This window comes from Mugil cephalus, chromosome 18 (assembly GCF_022458985.1).
Source record: "Mugil cephalus isolate CIBA_MC_2020 chromosome 18, CIBA_Mcephalus_1.1, whole genome shotgun sequence".
Classification (NCBI taxonomy): domain Eukaryota; kingdom Metazoa; phylum Chordata; class Actinopteri; order Mugiliformes; family Mugilidae; genus Mugil; species Mugil cephalus.
This window is the reverse complement of record NC_061787.1, coordinates 4577239-4602791: the sequence shown is the minus strand read 5'-3', so window position 1 is coordinate 4602791 and position 25553 is coordinate 4577239. Positions and strand designations below refer to the sequence as shown.

Below are 25553 nucleotides of genomic sequence, written 5' to 3'. Positions count from 1 at the left end.
TAATAATGCATTTTATCGAAGATCTAAATGTGTGGGGATGAAGTTTAGGGGTGAGATGGCAGATGGCAAAGAGACGGAGGGCGTGAAAACTAAGGGGAAAAAAGACCGTCTGAGAGACGTACCTGCAAGCAAGCAAGCAGTAATGACCATGTGTTGTTGCCAGAAGTGACAGCACTGCACCACTTTTAATGCTGTGATGTTATTACTTGACAACGCTGCGTGTCGCTTTAATTCCTTGTAATTAGATTTCTCAGAAACTTTCGAAATAATAGCCACAAAATGTCACCTTTCAAAGATGTTTGTGCGCATTCGAACCGTTTTTTTTTTTTTTCAGGGAAGAATAAATCAGCTGAAAAGAATTGTGCAATAGATTTTTACAAAACTGCAAAGTGCTTCTTGTGACATTTCATCTTCGTCTCTGCATTTCTGTCCCGACAGGTGTCCAAATTCAGCTGACAGCCGCTGCTTGTATTTTTAGTTGCCTCATCAGTTGCCGTGTTTTTTTTCCCCCGACTGTTTTACACAGTCTGGATTTTTATAACGGCGCCGGCCGGCGCTGTCTGACACCTTCTGCATCTTTTCAAACGGATAATGGCCAAAGCATGGACATTCATTGTGACCGTAATGAGCGGCATGTTCTGTTACAGGCACCTGCTTAGCAACGGAGAGGACATATTCTTCCTCAGTCAGTGATGGATTGTGCGTCGTTATTGGGCGCTGCAGTCAATGAAGAGGCAGCCCCATTTTCCTCCTGGAGCCAATTTCTCACCTTACAAATTGGTGATCGTATCTATCTGATCCATTGGTGTCATTTGGTTTTGCGACGCCGCGGATATTTCTTCATAGTTGGTCAGCTAAAAAACAAAAACAAAAAAAAACAACATCAGAAGCTTTTATTTGTGTATTTGTTAGTTCCTGCTCTGTATTTGACGCATAATGAGGCTCACGGTTCAGAAGGCGCTCACGGTAACCGCATCTGTCAGGCGATGATTGTGTGTATGCAACAGCTGATCAAAGGAGAGTTATTATTTTTTTCCTGTGCTCAAACTCCGCAGGATGCACGCTGGTGAAATGGGAATGCAACCGGGCGATGCCAAAAAAAAAACAAACACCATTTCATTTAATAAAAAGAAACACCACAACACTGTCATCTTTTATGACGTGGACGTTCTGTAGCAACAAATAGATCACGCATGGCCTAAAGTCACACAGCAGGGCTCTGGGTTTTCATCATATATCAGCAAATAATCTATACTTATTTGTACGACTTATATTTGTACATATGCAGATAAATTTTTATTTTATTTTATTTTTCAAGAGGGTTTTTTATGTGCACCTGTAACCAAACATAGGCGGTTTATACTGCAGAGGCTACGGTAACCCGCTACGCAGAGCCTGTGTGGACGTAGCGCCGTAGCTGATGTCCACTGTGATTGGTCCACTTGGCAGCAGCGTGTTTCCGGTTCAGTTTTTCCGTCTGCTTCTCCATCTCCGCAATTTTAGAATTTGTTGTTTTGGATCAATGAAGAATTTCAGTCACCGTTGTTGAACGTGAAGCACGAAGTAGAAACCAACATGAACCCGACTGGCAAAAAAGACACAGCGCCGACTAGTGTTCGGTGGCGTTTTTACTTTATGAGCCAGATGAGCGAGAGCACAAGTGTGAATGTCTCACACCTGCAGAGGTTACATAGATACAGAGTCAAGGTCCTGCAGCAGCTGCTCTAAAAGAGCCTTAAAGGCAGAGTATGTGAAATCTGAGCTGCCCTCTTCAACCTTCTTGTTCCACTCGCTCCTCCTCCTCCCTGTGAACATACTTAAACCCAGGCTCTTTTTCAGTGTGAAAACATTTCTAATAAGCCGTCCAAACATTGTTTTGGAAACATTAAGTAACAGTAAAGGAAAAATACCGTCACAGGGTGATTTTTATAAATTATATATTATATTAACACGTATGCACATTAACCCACTGTCATTTTCTGTTCTTATTCCTACATTATTGTTGTTGTTAGTCACCATAAATCTTTATGTAGTCATATTTTCTGATGTTTTGTGTTTTATAACAACGTGAAATTCTCATTAATATATTATAACAGTATTCTAAGGTGGAAAATTCAAATCGGCCCACTTTTTTTTTTTTTTTGTCTCTCCCTGCACTGTTTCATTATATTTTTGTCTCCATAATATTTTATGTATATTTTTAATTGTGCAAAATAATAATAACTTTCCTTTAAGTCTTAAGTCTCATTTAAAGTACTGCGGTAGCTTAAAAACACCCAAACACTGTGTCATTTTTTTGCCAGTCGGGTTCATTTTTGTTTCTACTTCTTGCTTCACTTTTGCAGAACACGAGACATACAAAAGTTTCTAATCACCGAACCTCCTCAGTTAAACTTTCCTCGATGTGTTCCATCTGTAATGTTTCAAAACAATGAATTGAAAATTGCAGAAAGCTGGAAATACTAAAGCAGAAACATGCTACTACCAAGAGGTTTGCATGTTTGCATTAGCATGTTGATGTCAAATAAAATGTCATAGGATCATGCACCAAGCTCCATTCCAGTTTGTTGATGTTGGATTTGCATCAGTCTTCCTTACCTGAGACGTCTTTTAATGGTCGCAGACGGCTGCGTTTAGTGCATTCTCTGTGCTGGGAAACTTCACGTCCAATCTGCCCGTCGCTCGCTAACGATGGGAGCGACGGAGCCAAGTGTCCTAATTAACATGCTGATTGGCGCTTTTTCCAATTATTTGCCTCTTGAACTCTAAAATAAATGGAGACTAATTTGGCTGAGAGCACCTAACCATAACCTTAACCTTGACTATAACCTTAAGAGTGCAACATTAAATCTGACACCTCTGGCAATCTGTCACATGGAACGAAGCCATCATCCCCCCATAATTACGACTTTGTTCTTAGCGGAAGTGATTTCTGACAGTTACTCTTAAGCCTAGCGTTTCCATCTTCTGTAAAACCAAAGTATTATAGGTAGTGTATAGGTACACCGATCAACCACAACATTAAACAACACTAATGGGAGAAGTAAATAACATTTTGTGACAATTCAATGTTCTGCTGGGAAACTTGTGGACTTGGCATTTATTCATGTGGAGACCAGACCAGATCAGACACCGTCAATGCCATTATTGTGCAGGAAATCCACCACAATAACACTAATAATCCATTTTTGTTGTTGTTGTAAAGCTTGCAATGAAACTAAACAGTACTTCATTCCAATTTCAGACTATGTCAGACCAAAAAAAGACCCGTTTCCTGTGGCAAAGCCAATACAACCAACAAAGTGTCTGAATGAGACAGGTTTTATTAGACTGAGGATTATTGACGGCAGTACGAGACCTCGGGGGGGAAACTGGCTAGCTTGTTTTCCTCCTCCGATCTGTTTCACTTGTCATGTTGTGGAAGGCGAGTTGACATTGCAAGGTCCATTATCCTGCTCCAGATGCAGCTTTCGTCTTTGGGCATTTAAGGCATCACACTTCCCTGTCACAGTTCGGGAGCGGTCCGCTCATTAGCTGTAATGATGGCCGGTGCTGCGCGCGGCGGACCAGAACCATGGCTGTGATTGGGCAATCTCAGGTTGATGAATGAGTGGCAGGTGATGATGCAGCAGTTGAGAAGTATGGAGTAAGTACTGTGAAGAGTCGAGGTGGGTCACGAGGTTGGACTCAACGAGGGATTGTTGGGATAATAAAATACTGCATCTGACTGAATATGAGTCCATCTGACTAAAAGTACTTTTAATGGCGATGTTTTCTTTCCTCTACGTTCAAATCTGATAGCAAAATGTCCAAGGTCTCCTCAAAGGTTTGCAGTAATGCATTATCTGAGCAGATATGGATAATGAGCCTGACGCTAATAGACTCTGTTTGTATTCGAGTCCTCATTAGATTCGTATTGACTTTGCACCTGCTGCAATTCTTGCACTTGGGTGATGAGTAAGATGCATCGGTTGTAATAACCAGTGTAGTTCCCATATCATGTGCAGATTTTACAGCGTCTGTCAATGCTCCTCACTCAATCTCTTCTTTTTCTCTTCGGTTTTCTCCATCTCTCTTGACTCTCTGCATCCGACAGATCTACCTGCGTTTTCTCGACTATGAGATGGCAAACTCCAACGAATGCAAGCGCAACTTTGTGGCCGTGTACGATGGCGGCAGGTGAGACTTTTATTCGATTTAAAACAGACCCCTTCCCTTCCTTTTCAAGGCTTTTCATCTTAGTAGTGATCTACTCCACGTTGCAGATTATTATGAGGTCAGATTTTACTTGCTTGGGGATGTATCATTGTCATTGTCAACTTCTCAATCAGAGTCACTTTAGGAAACTTTTTGGGAAACAGTTTCCTGTTGAAAGAAAAAATTCATGTCTCATGTCGCTATAGTTAGCGTAGATGAGTTTAGCTTAAAGCCTAAAGACTGAACTAGTGAGCTCATGCGAGGCCTTGTACAAAACGTTCTTGACGTTCTAGTGGTAACATCAACCAGATGTGTTGAGAACGCCACTGTGTCGCAACTGTTGCCATCTAAAAACCCACAGACGCTAACAATTTAGCAAGGTTACAACTTAATGTAGAAAACGTACCGGATGAAGACTTTAAAATCATAATAAGAATTATCATGACTTATAAACTCTAAATCTAAAAGGCGTTTAAAAAAGGTAGATGGACTTTAGAGTTTTGAGAAGACCATTCACAGCTACTCATCCGAGCAGCCAATCCGATACCGAGTAAAATTCCGGCTGGTATCGGCCATACTGATCCGATACTTTGTGTAAATAAACCCTAATGTGTCTGTATTTCAAATCACAGCTTCATAAAGAATACGAGACATCAGAGTAATTTATTCAATTATTTCAAACTCAAAAGTATATTAGTAGTCTCAGTTCTATATAGCTGAGCAAATACAACAACAGAAAAACCAAACAGAGACACAATGATACAAAATATGTGAAAATTCTGTTTCACACTTAATAACAAGACAATTAGCATAAATTACTGTTTAACTATTAAGAACTATAATAAAATGAAAACTTGCATCTTAATTCTGACACTGCTCTCTTCTTCTGTCATAAATGCCTCGTATTCTGTGTTGCGGTTTAACCTGAGTTTGTGTTTCACCAGGTTTGTTGTGTTGCCACAACTCAATAATTTAGTTGCTTTCCACTGTGTAATTATATTACCTTGAATGACTGAAGTATCGAAAGTATCGATATTTTGGTTTGAGAATCGATTTTAGAGCATAAAGACCTGGTATCGGACATATTGACATTTCAGTATCGATTCCCCGCGTGAACATGGAAATACAACCTCATCTGAAGGCAGCGTACAACCACTCAAGAATAAATCTAACTAAAGTAACATCACATTTTAGCATTATGGGTTTTATAGGAACTAAATGTACCATGTTTAGGAGGTAGATGTTGTTGCTTATAACTTAGCTCTTCCCTTCCAGTCTGCTTCATAAGCTAAGCTAAGCTAAGCTAAGCTAAGCTAACCAGCTGCCAGCTGTAGCTTCATATTATTAGGACTGATATTAGAGTTTTATTGATCTTCTTATCTAACTCAGCAACACACTTGCTTCCTGCACACGTCTCATTTACAAATCTGTTAATATCATCTCAAATATAATAAGATATTAAAAAAACAATATCCAATACATTTAGATATGGATATGAGTGAATCATTATCTACACTTGAAAGCAAATATTACCTTGTTTGTCATCTTGAGATCTCCCGAATATTTATCACATGATAATAATAAGCAGTGATGCCGGTTATTGGACGGATTATTGAAATGCCTGCAATGAACGTCGCCTTAACATGATTTCTTTTCTCGTCCCGTCTTCATCTCAGCTCGGTGGAAGACTTGAAGAGCAAGTTCTGCTCCACGGTGGCCAACGACATCATGCTGGTGTCCACGCTGGGAGTCGTCCGCATGTGGGCCGACGAGGCCAGCCGCAAGAGCCGCTTCCGCATCCTTTTCACGACCTACCAAGAGCGTAAGGAAACGCACGCACGCCAGTGTTTACTGCAGCACCAACCAGCTGCCAAGGGAAACACATTAGCTTTATTCATCCCGACTCCCTGAAAGCGCCGTTGAAGGGCAAGACTTTAATTGTAGCCATTAACGGATGATGGAGGGACAGCGACCACGTTTATGGCGAGTTATGTCAGAAAAAGAATGTTTGAACGGGTTCTGTCAGAGATTTCCATTTAGCTTTATGACCATTTACACAGCAGAACACGGGGAAACCAAGGAGCATGATTTCCATTATAGGTGCTGCTGCCTGTGGCTGACGGCGCAGGTGGATTTGAACTGCTGAAATACTGCAGGTACTGGATCCTTTTTGTCAAAGGGTGCAAAGTGAGTGGGTGAGAATTTCAGAATGAGCTACAATAGGCACAGTGCGTCCACGTTCACCTGTTTTCTTTGGGCCAAACACCCAAGAAAGAATGTAATTTACACGCAAACACACACAAATCTTTGTCCTTTTTCTCATTCAGCAGCTTCTCATTGACGCAGCTTGTAGTGTGACAGCAGCTTCAGAGGGCATTCTTTGTATTACTGACGTGAATGGAGAGAGCGTGCAGTGCGTTGGTGCCTTTTATTGGCGCAGACAGAAGCGAAATAGCTGCACAACACAAACACGTGCTGATCTATCGTACAAGTGTTTCCGAAGGCAAACAATACAAAAATGTAAGAACTGGAGTTGGAGTTTCAAAGAGCCCGTAATGACTGATGTCGTGGTTATGTAGATGAAGAAAGGATGTATTTCGGATAAACAAACTGGCTACTTCTTCTAATTTGAGTCCTGAAACAGTTTGTTTTTGACCTGCAGTTTGTCGATACCGATTGTTCATCGTAGCAATGTGAGAGTTTAGTAGCGTCATCAGCGCTAGCAGCAGCAGTGTTGTGGAGCCGGTGTCCCTTCTGAAAGGCCTTTTCACCACGCAGAGCCGGGATGTGCTGTTGCCGGGGCAACGCTTCTGCCCAAGTCACTCGGGCGATCCCCGTCCAGACCTCAGCCTTTAGAGCAGCATCCACCACAGCTCAGCAGCAATGCACCAACTCTGGGAACGTTCGCACACGTGCCCTAGCTCTGGAAAACGCAGTACAAGAAATAATTCTGTCCAGGCTGAGGTCTGTACTCGTAGTCAACCTCAGCACTCCGGTGGTACCAGAGATTTAACTAGACATGCATGAAAAAATTACTTTTATACAACAGGTGATGCAAATCTGATGTTTATGTTAATTTTATTGCGTATTCTTTTATGATTTAGATCACGGTGGCCTCAGTGTTCGAGATTTCAAATTCCAATCAGTTTGACAATTCTTCAGTTCCTATTTTTGTATTAAAAGATAAAATTACTCTTTTTTTACTTTAAGTTACTTTTATTGTTAATTAAATTCATTAAATGTTGACATCAGTGTTCACTTCTCTATCCAGAAGACAACCTGTGTTATGTGTATTGACAGTGATTTACTCTAGATAGAGGAAGAGACCCACTTTCACTGACTTTTTTTTTGTCTTAAGTTGCCTTTATAGTATCGTTGGACATAGATACTATAACCTATTGTAACCCATTAATACTTGTGCTCACTTTCGACAATGGCGACTGAAATTTCTCTGAACATGAGTCATTCAGCTGTTTGTATCTCTGAACCGCCTCACTTTTCTCCGATATGCTCCATCTTTACTGATCCACAACAATCAATTCGATAAAGGCGGAAATTAAGAAGCAGCTGCAAATACTAAAGCACAAATAAGCTACTACCAAGTGGACCAATCACCCACCTTGCCCCCCAGGCCACAAACTCAAGCTTGTGAGTGATGTTTGGTGGTGGCTGGAGAGGCCGTTGCCGTACATTGGCAGCCACGTTTCCATCAGCTGTGACTACTGAGGTAGTTTATCACCACCAGGGTGTCACTGTGTGAGCAAATGAAAAATGCATCCAACTGGAAGCGCTTTGAGCATCTAAAATGGAAAAGTGCTAAATAAAATCAATGCATTATTATTATTATTATTAGTATTATTACATTTCTAGGGAGGTGCACGTCAATTAAGGTGCGTGTAGATGTCTGCGTTGTCGCCGTAGCCTCTGAGTCAATTTAATGCAGAAGTACAAACCGCGTCTTAATATTAGTTAATAATAGCAGAGATATTCTGATAATCCAAAGGGATCATCAGAATCAAAACTAAATGTGTTCAGTCACAAAAATACTGCAGCAAATTACCTAAGAAGTCCTATCCCAAGGTGAAAAGATGCTGTGTAATTACCGCCAGTGTGTGTGACTCTGTTACAGGTGTGTGCAGCTGGACTTGCAGCTCATGGGGCAGTTTTAGCAATAAGTGTTCCCCAGACACATCCCAGGTTTTTATGTGTTTGTTCACAGCTGGTTCCCAGTGGAACCCATCCATAGCTGCTGACTCCCAACGAGGTGACCCAGTGGGGAGAACAATGTTCCCGAACGCAAACTTCCACCTTTATCATCCTGTGCAGAGTTCTCACCTGCGTACAGTACTGGGCCTGCTCCGCTGCCAAACTCTCACACTCACATACAGTCCTGCTATCCGGAGCAGCAGTGGCACAATTATGAAGTCTAAGAAAGTGAAACCTATCTTTACCAGAGAAGCAATTACGTCTTATGTGATAAATGTGCTTGTGTGACATGCAAGCTGTCAGCATTGTTACGCCTCATCTGCAGCATGTCTCTGGGGTTGCAGATGGAAATATCCTCCGGCTTCACTACACACATCACTTCTCGTTTCTTGCAGAGTTTCTCTACTGCGTGAGTGAAAGCTTTTGAGACCGACACTTTGTGCTAATGTTTGTTAGCATATGCATATGCATATACTGTACGTGTGTGTGTGTGTGTGTGTGTGTGTGTGTGTGTGTGTATACACACTGTATATTGCAATAGAGTGGTTGTAACATTGTACAGTAGAGAAGATTCCTTAGTAGTGGATGGATGGACGATGGATTTGACTAATGGATAAATGAATGGGTGGACAGGGGGTTGGACAGGAGAATGGATGGATGGATGGATGTTAGATAGAAGGATGGATGGATGGATGGATGGATGGATGGATGGATGGATGGATGGATGGATGGATGGATGGATGTTAGATAGAACGATGGACGGATGGATGGATGGATGGATGGATGATTGACTGGGTGAATGATAGATTTGATGCTGGGATGGATGAAATGATTTTAGATAGGATGATGGGTAGATGGATGAAAGGATGTTAGCGCGATGGATGGATGGATGGATGGATGGATGGATGGATGGATGGATGGATGGCTGAAAGGATGCTAGCACATTGGATGGATGTATGAGGGTTGACTGATGGATGAATGAATGGGTGAAAGGGCGTTAGACAGGAGAATGGATGGATGGATGTTAGATAGTACATTGGATGCATGGATGGATGATGAATGGATGGATGAGAGGATGATTGAATGCTTGGATAGATTAATAGACAGATGATTGAATGAAGGGTGGATGATTGAATGGTTAAATAGACCTTTGGATGGATGAGTAGATGATTGGATGTACAGTATGTTAGATAAATGATCGAAAGGATTGATGGATTGATGGATGGATGGATGGATGGATGGATGGATGGATGGATGGATGGATGGATGGATGGATGGATGGATGGAGATGCTAGGTCTAATATGACAACAGTTGACAGCAGTTGCATTGTTGCTTGGAGGGAGGGAGAAAACACAAATAAAGCCCGGTCGTCCTCAGCAACAAACACATCCTGCAGCACCTATTTGAGTGTAATGGAATTAGGAAAACCAGGTGTTACTTGCAGCGCTTTCCTGCAGGAGCCTCTCTGCTCCTGAAGCCCTACTTTTCTGAGACACCCGGGCTATTTTCATCAGACACTCATTTAGGAGTTAATTTATGCTTCCAGCAGCGACTGCGAACGTGTCCGTGCGGGCAAAAGGCCACTTTTATTACAGGATGTCTTGAAATTAATTTTGCAGGAGATTAGTGCGGATCGAGCTCTTTAGAATGTCTGGTCTCGCCCTGTGCCGGGGCTCGGGAAGCAAAGAAGCGAGAAGTAGAGGGCTCCCTCTGGTGTCCATTTAAAAATAATAATAATAATGATAAAAAAAACTGCTACTGCTTCTGGACATACTGCATAGTATCACAAAAAACAACAGAGGAAAGAAAAGGACACAGAGAGCCAATCAGGAAATGCTGGCAAAGGTCCAGAGAGTGAAGGGTTACACAGACAGATAGATATAAGTCACTCTAATTTGGTGTGTTATTATTCACTGGGGACGTGAGCTGGGATGAGAGCAGCCATGCATCACAGCAGTAACGCTGTCAAATAGTCCCCGGCTCTGCCATACCACTGGCAAGCTGCTTCAGTGTGAGCGGGGGACAAAGTGAGAGATAAAGAGAAGACGACGAGAAACAAGCGAGATGCGCTGGAAGGACGTCTTCTACCTCAGACAAACGGACGGCAACTAAACCCAGACATTACAGGAGTTGGAAGTCAAAATATGTCCACATGCTTTTCCTTAAGACTATAAGTGTTAGTGTTCTGTGTTAATTGACTTTAATTCATCTGGAGTGATAATAAAATACTTTCTAAATAATCCAAAAGGCGTTTAAAGAAAGGCAACTGGACTTGTAGAATTAGTGGAAAGTAGAGGAACCAGTTTCTGGTTATTACAGACACAAGTCCATCAAGATTCTGATGGGTTTCCAATTTAAATCTCAACTTCCCACCAGTCTCTCAGACCTGAAGAAGCTACTCGGATGAGCGGCGGAACATCCTCAAGAAACTCTACAAGTCCAGTTGCCTTTTTTTTAACGCCTTTTGGATTACCATGGTGTGGATGGCTGACAACTTTCTAAATAGTGTCTAAAAGAAGGATCTTTTTTTAAACCTGCTTCTCTGACAATGTGTCGAGCTGCATATTCAAATAACACAACCAGTGGTGCACAATTTCAATGTGCTGCTCCAAGGACATGGAGCCGTATGGTAGCATTCATTTAAAACACATTACAGTATAATCCAGTGAATGAAGGGACTTGATAGTGCTCTTCACTAAACCCAGAACTATATTTTGACATATTTATTCATATTTAAACTGCTATGTTTGTGATGTCAATAACAAGGTGACAGACTACCATAATAATTGTAGTCTGTGCGCACCATTTTTTTTTCTCATTCATAAAAAACACTAAAATCGGGGACATTTTCAGGGACAACTTTAGATGGGGGACAGGTCATCCAGAACAGGGACTGTCCCCAGGAATCAGGGACGTCTGGTCACCCGGAAAAGACAAAAACAAACAACCAACACGGCACGTTTATTGTCTTCCATGTCTTCATGGTCTTCTTGTTGTGCCGTTCTGTGTCAGGCGACGATGGTAACAAATGTACGATTGGCATCACGTATGAATATACAAAGTGCCCTAAGCCGGCAGGAAAAAAATTATGCACAACAGTTAACTGTGAGTAATGAACACTGGGCAGGTTTGACAGACCAGATGCTCACAGCTCCAAACTTTATTACCATAAACTTATACCATATGCCTTTGCCGCTGATGAGTACCGTGTAATATTGTCTACTGATTCATTTGGTGCGCCAGTCGCTTGTCACCATGTTCTAATCGATGCATGCTACAGATTAGACTTAGTCTGAGGCAAATTGCGTTGTCAGAGTAACTTAGTTGTTAAAAACGCATTTTTCAAAGCAACCATAACTGAATTAGGATGTATTAAATAAACAGCTTAAAAAAAAAATTATAAAAAAATAAATAAAATACATTCTTTGCTGTGGAATATCTCAGCTACCCCCTATTGAGTGATGCCAAAAAGAAAGCTGGCTTATTGTATAAACTAATTACAAGGCCTCCGCTAAAGACTGGCTTTAACCTGGCGTGCCACTACCCCTCAGTGTGATTGACAGCCGAAAGCGATGAATTGACCATTCAGCCGGCTTATGCATTAGGATGATTGGTTGTTGAGAGCAAGGGCACCTTTGCTTTAAATTCTGTCGCTCCACCGCTACATATATATGACATCGGAGCCTGTAACATTACCCACATTGATTTTACGACCGCGTCCCGCTGACAGATGGCTCTGCCTCGCGCAGCCATCATAGGAAGGCGGAGGCGTAGGATGTAACGTTTGAGGCAGGTCGCGCCGCATATAATGGTGGTTTGTGGATAGGTTGCATGTGGCAAGAAATGTGCACCGTGGATAAATCGACGACATTAGGGTTTGTGTACAGGTAATTGTGCGACGTATGGTGTCTACAGTACACACTATGAGGATTTATACCCACATGTTCTCCCTGCAAATGTTTGAAGAGGAGGTTGAGGATGAAAATTCATGACGAGCAGATGGATTCAGGGAGAACGGGTCCAAATGATTTCCTGCAAATCTGGCAGTCTATACCTCAAACACTGATTTGTGTGGTAGCAAATCTTTTTTGCTGATGATAAGCGTAGGAAATTTACTGAAAATCCATTTAATTCTAAGACAACTTTTTCCTCTGAGCGGATGAGAAAGTGGTATATAAAAGAAGATTTCTGTAATCTCTTCAGTCATATGATAATCAGCCCTCTCAGTATGGTAATTGTGTGCACTCTCCATCTCTCCACTTCCAGCTCCGTGTGACGCAGATACCTTCTTCTGTCACAGCAACATGTGCATCAACAACACGCTGGTGTGCAATGGGATGCAGAACTGTGTCTACCCCTGGGATGAGAACCAGTGTAAAGGTGAGATGTCACACACAGCCTCTGTTATTCGACACCGTCGCTAGTCATTCGTCTCCATGAGTTAGCTGCACCATAAGCAGAGACTGTGTTTGAAGGTTTCAGCACCACGGAGAGCGACGGAAATAAAAACCCTTTGTTGCAATTAGTTTGCATGAACTTTTAACTCATCGGGATTTCCATCATCACTCACGGTTGGAGCCTCATGCACTGTGCAACTTATATTTTTGCATCTGTGGACACACTCATAATTCCTACCCTCAGGTATAAATGGTCCAGAATAGATGTATTATACAGCTGGAGCAGGTGTGCTGTGGCTCAGGTGGTGCAGCGGGTTGTCGGGTAATCATAGGGTTGGCAGTTCTGCCCCTTTCACATGCCGAAGCGTCGAGACCCTGAAACCTAAGTCGCTCCCGAGTCGACTGCCAGTCCGTTGCCGTGCATGGCGGATCCATTTGTAAAGTGCTTTATAAAGCTGAAAATGTCATAAAAGCGCTATGTAAGCTCAGACCATTTACGTTGTAGATTAAATTTATAGATGGACGGTATGTACAAGACAGTTGTGGATTCACATTTAAAAATCAATATTGTCCCCTCAAACAAAAAGCTCATTTATTAAATATTAATAATACCATTTATAAGTAAGACCATGGCAGTAAAACCCTAAAAACTTCAGACTGATCCAGATTTTAGTCCAGGTTAGTCCAGTGTCTCATTTTTGTGAGCTCTACAAATGCACATTTACTTCACCCTGTGCCTTAAGGTAAAGGAGGTCCTTGAAAGTGTCTTCATTTCCCCTGTAATTCATCTCCACCAGATCCATAAATTGATCCACTGCTACTGACAGTTCCATGATTTACACTTCTGAACTATCATGCCATTTAAATAATTAGCCGAGGTGTAAGAGGACTGGGAATTAGCTTGTTTTTCCTCTGCATTATGTCGGACTTTAATTAGTCTTCTGTTCCTTGACCTTTCATGACCCAACGCTGTATTCTAAAGACATAGATGAGATCTATCCTGTAGCTCCCCTGAGCCCTAATTACAATTAAACCTCCCACAAAAATAAATGCAATGTGCTTTTCAAGATCATTACACTGTTGTGCCTAGCTTGCAGTTCCTGTTCTTGTATATATTTCCCCCTTTAGGTAGAAATGATTGCATATGTGTGTACTCCTGCACGCTTTAAGCATAACCATTGACAAATTGCATCAATTAGGTGAATTCCACATGACCTATTCCTCAGACTAAAATACCTTTCCACCCTAGAGTTTGAGTCGGCAATTGTGCAGACCTCAGCAAGAAGAAGCAATGTTTCTCAGCCCGTTATTCTGTCTTCCTTCTTTCCCCTGCTCTAGTAAGGCGTAGGGCCCACATTTGTCCTCATTAGTAGTAAAATGTCAGGTTTTATTCCTTTCTCCTTTACAAGTCTAAATGTAACCATTTACGGTCACTGAAGCTCAGCACACTGTGCTACAAGTTCACCCAGCATTTAAATGTCACAGATCTCCCCACAGATCCACTCTCAACATGCTGTTTGCCTGTAGTACTCTTTGTAGAGCCCCTTGTGACAAATCGACTGTAGCTGTGACCCAGTGTGACCTTTTTGTCCATCTGTTTGATAGCTCATGGATGTCACGACCTTAATCTTGTACATGCTACGGCCCATTTGTCAGGCGATATCTTTGCACATGAACTAAGCCTCCTCCGTCTTTCTGATAAGGGAACCTTTGACCGTTTTCCAAGCCCAGCTTTCCAATGTGGCCCAACGCGTATGCAGTTCACAACAGTTACACTAAGTAATTAGTCCTAGATTTTAAACCAAGGTAGACCCACGCACACTTATTCTTGCTATTTTGAATACAGTGACAAGTATGAAAAGACACACTTTATGAAGCCTTATGGTGTGAGAAGCAAAGTGTGAAACGATAGACACAACAGTTACGTTTGCCAGCTTACACGACTCTTATTCATGGCAGCCTTTATGATTTGTTGCCAGCAAGCTAATTAAGCTAACATTAAGTAGCTTCGTCTCAGAGATTTCGGTACCAGAGAATGCCAGATAAAAAGATGGCTTGTTTACTAGTAGAAGCCCTGATAAGCTTATAAAATGATGTCTTCAAATGTAAACTTGTAGTCACTATGTGGGAAGTTACGTACATAAAATTAACAAGTAACAACCAGATAACTAAATGTAAGAAGTGCAAGGCATTATGGAAGGTACAGGCCGTTGAGAACATCAACATTTCCATGGAGAAGTATAATTTGTATAGGCCTAATTGTACATGACTAAATTACAATGTATTAACTCACCATGCACCACAGCCATTTCAGAAAAGGTCAAAAACTTCAATCAGATTGAAAATGTCCAGTTACAAGTTTGTGAAAACCCCAAGAAGGCGCCATTCATATGAAAAAAAAAACAACAACAAAAAAAACATGTGTTACCACCATCAAATGTTTTTCATTATTGAACTTAAGATTAGGAAACAGGTAGGTGTATCTGTCCAGTTACACCTTCCTTTGGTAAATGTATGCTAACTCGCATAATAGCTAGAATAGGATGGTTCAATTAGAAAAGCAGAGAGAAACGCTAACGTTAGCTCACACTGTCGTACAGTGGCTAACATAAAAGATGCTTCCAAATGGCACAGAAATATCTGTGCTATCGTAACCTCCTACCCTACTAAATAAAATAGTGTGAAATCCGCCTAGACTTTGGTGTAATTGGTTCGCTAGGTTACTTTAGCATGTAGAAATTTAGCTGGCAAATATGCTAATGCATTAAAATCAGTTTCATAAGCTTTTGCTCTTGTGATTTTAGAAAGCACTCATCTATTTATGATCTTAGATGATCTCAGACGGACTTGATGTTCTGGAAATTGCTAAGCTAAGACTGGACTTCCACAGCAGGGGGTTTATCCAGCGTATTAGCCACTGAGCAAATAGTTGCTAATCCTACTTCAGTTGTCTCTTTCTGATCTTTTGGGTCATATTCTCATGGAAGTTCTCTTGTCTTCTGCCGTCCGTACAGAGAAGAGGAAAGCCAACATCCTGGACAACCTGAACAACACAAACGGGACCATAATTGGCGTCACCTGTTGCATCGTCCTCATCCTCCTCATCGTCTCCGTCATCGTCCAGATCAAGCAGCCGCGTAAAAAGTACATCTTGCGGCGCGAGGACTTTGACCCCACCATGTTCCAAGAGGTCTTTGAGCCCCCTCACTACGAGCTGTGTACTTTGCGGAGCGCCGCCACACCCACAGCGGCCTCGGCAGATTTAGTCGACCTCGCGGAGGACTTTGAGAACTACCACGCCCTCCGCCGTGCCTCCTCGCGCTGTGTGCACGATCACCACTGTGGCTCCTCTCCCAACCCCGGCTCCGCACACATATCCCAGCTGTCGCTCAGCGGACGAGGAAGCCGCGGCAACTTGAACGCCCGCGAGGCGGCGGCCGCCACGCTCCTCACGGACCTCCCGCAGCCGCCCATGTCGGTGCGGCCTTTGCTGCCGGCCACGGGAAACCGCAGGAGCATCTTGGTCATGAAGCACAGCTACTCGCAGGAAGCGGCGGACAATGGATGCGACCTGGACGACGACCTGGACGAAGTTCCCACCACCAGCCATCGGCTTTCACGCCACGAAAAGGCAGTTCAGCGGTCAGTATCCATAGATTTCTGATGAGGGAAGAACTACCACCCTAGAGTTAACTATGGGGAAATGTGTGGTGGGGGTATTTACATTTATCTTTACGTTCATCTTATTTTAGCTTTCTTCTTCTCCCTCTCATTATTTGTTTAATACTACGATAACCTTCATTTTTGCATTGATCCTTGTTATTTCCCCGTTTCCTACCATTTACAAAAAAAAAAAATCACAAAGGGCTAAATTCCGGTAGACAAAAAACAAAAATCCCTTTTTGCGAACATGCCAAGCTCCCCCAGTTAGTTTTTTAGGAATAGCAATTTACAGATCACCTACTACAAACTCTAAACTCGCTTTGAGGTTTGTAAGAGATCTTTAAGCGAATACAGACCTCGTTTTATCTGTTGTTAATACCATAATAGTCCAGTTCAGACTGTTAACGAAAGGGCTTGAACCTGTGCCTCACAGAGATGACTCATTTCTTAGACATGAATGCAAATTATTATGAAATATACATTTCTATTCCTAGCTGTGATACTAAAATGACTTATATTCTGTGTAGAGTAGCCCAAATTTTGGCATGAACGAGCATTTTCTACAAACAAAACAACTATTTGACTGTATACTTGCACCTTGCACTGCTTCAAAAGCAAATGTATACAGTAACAAAACTACATGAAGGTATCAGAGTAAATCTTTTGGGAAAAAAAAACAAAAAACTTTTACCTGCATGCACTTTCTGTGTGCTCTTCCCAGAGTGTTTCCCTGGCTGTATGTATTTTCTACAAGTCTGCATGCAATGGCTCTCAAGGGCTATCAAAGCACTAATGAAGTTTATTGCTGTTAATAATGTAGCACATTATACATTCTGACCTCTCTATGCAAAAGCAGTTTGATATTAAATGAAAGAGCCATGACATTTCAGGTTCTGCCTCATTGGCTCTTTGAGCAAACATGAATCAGAGTACAACACAACTAGGGTCTAAGAGACAATCTCAAGGTAAGCACCCTTATCCAACGATCAACTTCCTTATTAAATGTTGTTGTGTAGCCATCATTTGCCCTGTCAATATATACTTTTATGTTAGTTATTTTTTCCTTTTCTGTGATTTTTTGTGCAGATTTATATATTTTTTTGTTTTTTGTGTTTATTTATTTTATTTTTGTTTTTGTTCATTTCCACCAAGATGGCTTTCTTGCTTGCGGCCATCTTGCCCTCTTAGTGAGTTTGTTTGAAGTCTTTGTGATGCTCAAGTTTACTGTATGTCCTCTTCCCTCGAAGACATACATAATGTCACTCAGTGGATATTCATCGGCATGGACTTTTTCAGTCATCTTCAGTTCAAGCTGTTAATATTTCTAACCTCTGCTCCTCCTCCTCCTCCTCCTCCTCCTTCTCCTCCTTTTCAAATCCTACAGCAAATGTAGAAAAACTCGTCAAGTTCACATAAAAGCACAAAAAGCAGGCACAATCCCACGTGTTTTGAATGAATAATGTTTGCACACACTAGAGAAAGCACACACATAATCTTATTAATCTTTGCTCGTCACCCACGTACACAGACGTTTTGTGTAGATTTGCATGATTTGTGTCAGTAGTAGTACTAGTAGTATTTTGTTTAGGTAACTTTAAAGCATTGTATTTATGCCTGTGTGTAACATTTCATGTGTATACGCTCCATGACTGCTTTCATGAAGTTGCAAAATTCCCGATATAAAGTTACAAAAGAGAAATAAAAAATGCAAACGCAGAGCTGCACGCTTGCAGCTTCATGCCTGCATATAATGGAGCTTGCCACATAAAGTGCTACCCGTTGTTTCGTCTTTTAGTGTGAAAAATGTGCTGTCCTGATATATGTGTGTGTGTGTGTCTGCTTATTTTCTACATTATGTTGCATTGTCTCCATCATGTAGACTTCTTGAGAATAGTGCAATCCTGGATCAGTACGAACGGGCGTCACTGACTTATGAGAGAGCGGAGCGGAGATTTACACCAGCATGATGCTGATGGTGGTGATGATGGTGATGATGATGATGATGATGATGAAGGGACACTTTGACGAAAGGATACTGAATGTGTGTACATTTGCAGAGATGAACGCAGAGATGAAAGCACTCCAGCTGCAATGCTGTGAAGCGGGGAAGGTTGTGAAAAGCAGTCAGCGCCGTCCTCTATGTGTAGTTTTGTGTCACTGTAAAGATGTGAACCTTTACAATGAACATGATTACTGAACTTTAGATTATTAGGAAACATATCTGTCATCGTCATAGACTCCTCACTGATAACAATGTGATCAAGCATCTTGTCAAACATTTTTACGCATGCATTTTTTCAGATCGGTCGCATACATGTTATGATTTTAACAGCAAATTGTAGGTTCTTGCAATTTGTCAAGCTTAGGACGATTTGTTTTGAGTGGAAATTGGAGACTAATTACTAACCGAATTGAAGAAACCAGACGCAGTTTAATTTGGATAACAATTGTATTCATCGATTAAAGTTGTAAGGCTTGTGCATGCTTCTTCTATATCCATTAAAGCATTAACACACTAATATTAAACGCTTCCATCCACTAAAACCAAAGTCATATGTTCATGAGATGTCTGTTTAAAAGCATCTTCAGAATGACTTTATTGCATTGCATGTTAGCTAAGTCATTGAAAAGCATTGCGTAGATAGATTTCCAACTTATTCATTTTATCTCCCTTTTGAATATGTCGACTAACTATTTGACACACATTTTTTTATTTTATTCTAACAAAGAGTACTTGCTTTTTTTGGCAAAAAAAAATATTTACTTCAAGTCTATTTGACTTCTAACTCTCTTTTACTGTAGGAGCTTAATATCTTTGTATTAAAACCAAGTTTTATACTAAGGCAAATTGAGAGGATGACAGTTTTTACAGTTACTCAAGATATCTTTCAGGGCTGATTTTACTGATGCTTTATAAAATAAATAACAATGAAGCTTCATCTCTTTTTTATTTCTCCGTTTTATTGGATTTTAGTCAGAAGTTCATTTGTCCATTTAGTGTGTCCTCAGGCTGTCACAACACACCACTCACACCTCGCAATCAAACGTTTTTAGATGCTGCTCTTATTTGTTGTCGCTTCAGAGGAAGATCAGACCCAAACCGAGGGGATTTGTTTCACCAAGCAGGCCGATAAAATCGGCCCCAGACAGTTTAAATGATTCCAGGTAATCAAGGTATCTGACAGACAAGTTAATTGACTTTTTGTGTTTGCCCTGTTGAGATTTAGCCCATACATACTGCAGCAGGGAAGGAGCAGCCTCGCTCTCTGATAACCCTCACTGTTGGCAGGCTAGTTTTAAAAGAGGAGGAAAAAAAAACAAAAAAAACAACCTGCGTCATGTGGAACGTGAGATCAGCACCTCTGAGCACAATGAAATCAGCACATTACACTATAGATTTATTACGCTGTCAGTCTCACTGACATTAACCATCTGTGTGTACATTATTTTTCTGTGTTCTGTGTGTTTTCTTTACATCCATGCTCTCCACTCTCTTTTCCTTTCATAGTCATACACGACATATATTCCTGCAAATTACTGAATAAAATATTTTTCTTTTCTGTACTCTCATCGTGCAGGCTTGTTCTGTGTGTTGTGTCTCTGCTTCGCAAACTCTACCAACACTTATTTTTTAATCCCTTTGTTCTCTCTATTTGTCCTCACTTTATTAGACACACACATAGAAAAAGTGACAAACTCGTCTGCCTGTTTATAGGTGGAGATTGCCATGCCACAAATTAAAGGGGACCTATTATACTAATTTCCCAGCTCTGTATTTTTTTTTTATTCTGGGGGTCTATATAAAAAATATTTAGCATGTTAACATACAAGAGCTTTTTTTTGAAGCTCAGCGTGGTGACTGTGGTCGTCACCACCTTGGTTGTGATTGATTCCCCCTAAATCACGGATAATTCACAAAATTTGGGTTCAACTTAAGTGGCCGGAAGCTTCCTAGCTAGACCATGAAGACGCTTTTATAGACCCCCTTCATGGCCTACGTCACTGTGACAGCTGTGACTGCGTTAGCTGGAGGCAAAACAGAGGGAAGCTTGAGGCGAACACTGTCACTTTCAACCATGAAAATGTTGTCTTGTTTTATTTTTGGTTCCAAACCCGAAAAAGCAAAAACACTGACTTGAAGTTTTATCACATACCAGCCACTGCCAGTCATAGGCAACTTTGTTTTGGTTTTGGCAATTAAAAGAAAGGATTGGAGTGAAACAATCATCAACAACGTGGACACTTCATGTCAGATAAGATTAATATGTAACGCATCGTCAGTTTTAGTCTGGATAACGTTATGGCTTAGAATAAATCGTGACTGATCAGTTAATCATTATTTGGGGGGATTCTTGTTACAGTTAATGCTAATGCTAACCGCTAGGCTAGCTAACACATCATTAGTTGTGTGTTTCAGGAATGTCTAAGCAGAAGTTGCATTTACTACGTTCCCCTCCACAGTGGTTCCACTTACTTAGTATAATATCTTTGTTGGAGAGGCTTCACTTGATGAAGACAGACCAGACTTCGTCCCCTCTGTGTGCTCCTTTGGTCAAATCGTCCATCCAGTGAGTGAAAGAGTCAGAGTCAGCTTTTTAAAATAACACTCACGGTCTCAGGGAGTGAGTGTATCAGTATATTTTCTAAAATATGTGTTTTCCTCGTCCTTTATTGCCAAAAAAAAAATCTGTTGAAAAATGCTAACCAGCATTTACGAGATTTAGTGTTGGAGATGTTTTGCCTCCAGCTAAGCTCCGCCCCTCAAAAGACATCACACTGTTTACAAACTGTGAAGAGGTCTATAGTACTGCAGGACCTTGACGCAGTAACCTACGTACGCAGCCCAAGCCGGTGCAAACCATTTATACTTGTGCTCAGTCTGGCCACTCAGACACTAATCGATGCTGTGTCTTTTTTTGCCAGTTGGGTTAATTTTTGTTTCAATTCTAGCTTCACTTTCAACAATGGTGACTTTTGCCGAAATCCGGTGTTGATACCAGATCTGCTCGGGGAGCATCCAGCGCTGCTAGATGACATCTATGACATATATGTTCGGCTCCATTTGGCTCAGACTGCGAGATCAGTTTGTGGTTAGACAACACCAGCCTAATTTATTTACACAATATGTTTGGAAGAGATTGCTTGATAAAAAATTTATTCGTAATTTTTAATTTGCCACAAAACAGAAAATACAATGACACATTATTCATAAAAAAAAAAGACAAAATAATTCAAGTTCAATCCATTAATTTCTATAGTAGGTGCAAAAAGATTTAGGAGGTTTTATCCTGAAAAATGTATTCAAAGAATAAAAGGACGAAACAAAACCGCTAAGTTGCTATGCTTCAATAACAACTGCTAAACGCTAAAACTGCTAACCTCTCTTCTACTTACGTTTCCTCCTGTGGTCCAACCAATTATAAACATCACCATCCCTTATGACTATGCAACATCATCTGAAGGTGTTGGGTGCTCTCCCCGAACAGATCTGGTACCTACACTGGCTGAAATTTCACCGACCACGAGTCATATAAAAGGTTCTGTGTAGGTTTTTGCGTTGTCGCCGTACTCTCTGCGCCTACTAGAAGACCTGCAAGTGGGCTCTTTCATACTCCTTCATGAAATTGGCTCGGAGACTTGGGAATTTGGGAATAGTCCTGCAAAGATCTGTTGGGCCATTCAAATCATTTAGGGCTTTATGTGGTGATGGTCATGTGAACGTGGTGGAGTTGATTTATTTGTTTGTTTTTAAACAACAAAATTGTATTGGTTGAATATGCCGATAATGAAATCCAAAAGTACCAGACTCATATTCTGATAAGACTTGAGTGTGTCTAGCCATGTGACTTATTACCTTCTCATTGTGTGACATAGTGAAGATTATTTGTTCACCAGAGCATATTAAATGCTTATAATACTTCTCAAATATTCTATTTAGCTAGAATTTGTATATAATTACTAAAATCTCACCATCCCATACTGACGCTAGAAATATTTGGACAGGTTGCGTTTGGAGCAGATGTAAAGAAATCTTTGACAAGTTGAAGTCAGCCTGTCATAAACCAGTCACACCAGTCATTTAGGTCAGTGATTCTCAAGTGGGGGATCGTGCACTCCTAGTGGTCAGCCGAGTAATTGCAAGGAGTAAAAAAATATTTACTCAAATGTGACTGAGACATTTATCTACCTAAACTACAGAGGACTTTTTTTCTCTCTTATTACATCTGTTTCACAAGTGTAATTTACTGTATTTTATTAAGTGATCTCGCTCCCGGTTGCATTGTTCAAAGTCACTGCATGACACTGTTAATGCAAACTTAACACGATTTGCATCCGATTAAAGTTTTGAGCCCCTACTGTTTCAGTGGGCATACACCATTCATTGCTTAATAATGCTCTTATTGTGAAACATCTGCAGGAAGGTGTTGTGAGAGTCATTAACCTACATTTTCAGGTTAGCACTTAAAATTAAAGGGAACTCAGACTATAATTATATGTAAGCTTCATAAGATTAATGTTGGTGTCAGTCATATTAATGTGAGAAAATCCTTGATATCTTCATTTTTTTTTCTAAAATTTGAAAAAAATAATCTCACTCATAAGTCGCCGTTGTTGTTTACGTTGCAATGCAGTCTGGGTAATGACGTAAAATGTAGTTGTCACTCTACAGCGAGAATCAGCTTTTTCGGTTTGAACCCCAGCATTAATGAGGAGGAAAACCTTAATAATAATCAAAAAGATTATTACCGTGTGGGGGTCCTCAGTGTAGATCAAAAATATGCCCCAGGATCCCAAAAAGGTTGAGAACCACTCGTTTAGATCAGTCCAAATCCTGAGCTTTTGGCTAGCATAAGTTATTTTTACCCCGTTATTTTAAACACTGGCAAAATGTAATAAAAAAGTACATCGTCGTAGTATTATATACCTGACAGAAAACAAGGAAAAGCGTAATAGATCCCCTTTACAATGATCCTGGATCAGTTTGATCGCTAGCTGCCCAGGCACCAGATGAGAAACGTGCACGGCCCAGAGGAGATCTGAAGTAATAGTGTTTTCATTTCTCTGCAGATACATCAGACAGATGCATCATTCTTCTGCATCTTGCAACTTTGACAGCTTTCGGAGCTAAGGTTTCTCTCCCCTGTGCATCTTGAGTGAACTGTTGCCCTGAACAACTTTACCGATGTAGAGTGTCGTGATGAGACAATTCTTTAACAAAAAAAAAGAAAAAGAAAAAAAAGGTTTGTGATGTATGCATCTAGTTTTTCTTCTTTGCATTGGACTGCAGAGGTGCATTTTCTCCAGCCTGCTGTGCTCCACGCCGGGCTACTGACGAGCAATGGAGCAGTGATCCTTTCAGATACAGGACTTAAAGTTTGTTTTTTTGAAAAATACAGTACCTTTAATGTAAAGTTGTTCATGGAGGAAAAAAAAAAAAACAGAATCAGGTTTTTTTAAAACTTATTTTTCATGTAACCATCAAAATATGAAAATGCATATTTCAGCTGCTGATTTCACACAGTTCCTATTTTGATGTCTCTTTACCGTAGAGTATCAGGTTGTTTTTATATCAAAGCAGTTACTGAAAGACGTGTCAAGAAGACGAGAGAACAGGATGTCTCAAATAAAGAGATATTCAACTTTATAAATGGGTGCATACATGATTCTACTGGCCTTTTAACTAATCTTTATTTATTCCCACTTTCACTGATCTGATTCTTATTTGTTTTCCCCCCCGTGTCTTAATCTTTGTCAGAATTAATCGCATTGTGATGTATTTTTTAATCCATATTTATTTGATAACACATTAAAAAAAATGCTGGACCGTATGTTTTCAATAAACTAATGTTTACGGACCTTATTGTGATGACTTATTCTATGAGTTCTGCGTAATTCTAATTTTCTCTTCTCTCCAGGATCTATCATAATTATTTTATTTGTTGAATTTGTGAATTTTAACTTGGAAAAAATCTATACAAAACAAATATATTAAATCCAGACCAGACAAATAAATAACCGTGCTCTGCAAAATAACTACTTTTCTTTTTTAATCTTTTTTTTAATTTATTTATCATTATTTATAATGTCTTATTAGTGACTCTGCATGAAGTTTTCTTTTGTTGTTTTTTGATGCTGATAGTGAACTTGGGGCCAGACCAGACTTTTACGTTTATTTGAATGCAATCTCTATGTTTTAATTTTAGACTTGACACTTTAAATGTGTTTCTTAAGGGGCAGTGAACTTGTCACAGTCTTTCTGTGGATTTAAGTCTTCTAAATGTCTTTGTGGCTCCATGATGTTGAGATCAGGGCTCTGTGAGGCTTAGCTACAGGACTCCTGTTAGAGGTTGTTGTCATGCCTATTATTTGGTTTAAACAGACAATGGTATCGTGTGTACACACTTATTGGCCACTGACAAAGTAACTTTAACCTCCTGAGACCCCGTGTCCTCACATGGGGACATTAAGATTTTAGGTTTTGTTGCAGCTCATTCTGCTTCATTTAAACCCATTGTCATCGCCATCTAGTGACAGCAAAGGTTAAAACTAATTAAGGTTTAACATCTATCTCCAGATAAAATCCTGAACTCCCTGAAGCGTTGAGCAAGTCCAGTTTCCATTTGAGCTAAAATAAAATGCACAAATATATTGGAAATTATAAATACAGCTCTAATGAAATGCTAGGCCCTATTCCTGCAATGACACTATTATGTGTAAGACACATCCTAGTTGTTGTCACTTTTTTCATCAATCACGTGGAAAGTTATACAGTTTTAAATAAATTCAAAGTTTTGTCACCGTGGCCTCATATCCATTTTATTATTTATTTGTTTATCTATTTAGGCACACGTATTGTCCACTGTATCATTATTAAAAATATATATAAATTAAATTTAATTAAAAAGTAAAAGTCTGTCATGTTTTAATGTTGTGTCTGTTAATAAAACTTTATTAAATATTTGAAAAAAATACAAATAAAAGAATAAAAAAATTAATTCCAGTTCATTATGGCATTAACATGGGTCATGAAGAGCAGCACCAAAGGAAGGAATAAAATAAAATAAAATAAAATAAAAAGAATAACAAAA

The 25553-nt window shown here is 40.3% G+C and overlaps 1 protein-coding gene across 4 annotated transcripts in view; it reads left to right on the top strand.

Annotated features, from left to right (window-relative positions):
* The window catches only part of neto1l (neuropilin (NRP) and tolloid (TLL)-like 1, like), an 87371-nt gene extending 63050 nt beyond the window's left edge, over positions 1–24321 (top strand). The window contains exons 7-12 of one of the 4 annotated variants that reach the window (XM_047568825.1): positions 4097–4179; positions 5874–6019; positions 12671–12784; positions 15816–16443; positions 17355–17429; positions 23533–24321. In XM_047568825.1, coding sequence (XP_047424781.1) covers positions 4097–4179; positions 5874–6019; positions 12671–12784; positions 15816–16443; positions 17355–17415 — 1032 coding nt within the window. In that variant the 3' untranslated portion in view covers positions 17416–17429; positions 23533–24321. Of the gene's footprint in view, positions 1–4096; positions 4180–5873; positions 6020–12670; positions 12785–15815; positions 16444–17354; positions 17430–18343; positions 20029–23532 lie in introns of those variants that run through there. The other 3 variants (XM_047568826.1, XM_047568824.1, XM_047568827.1) reach the window with 3 other exon arrangements.
* Positions 24322–25553: the final 1232 nt, after the last annotated feature.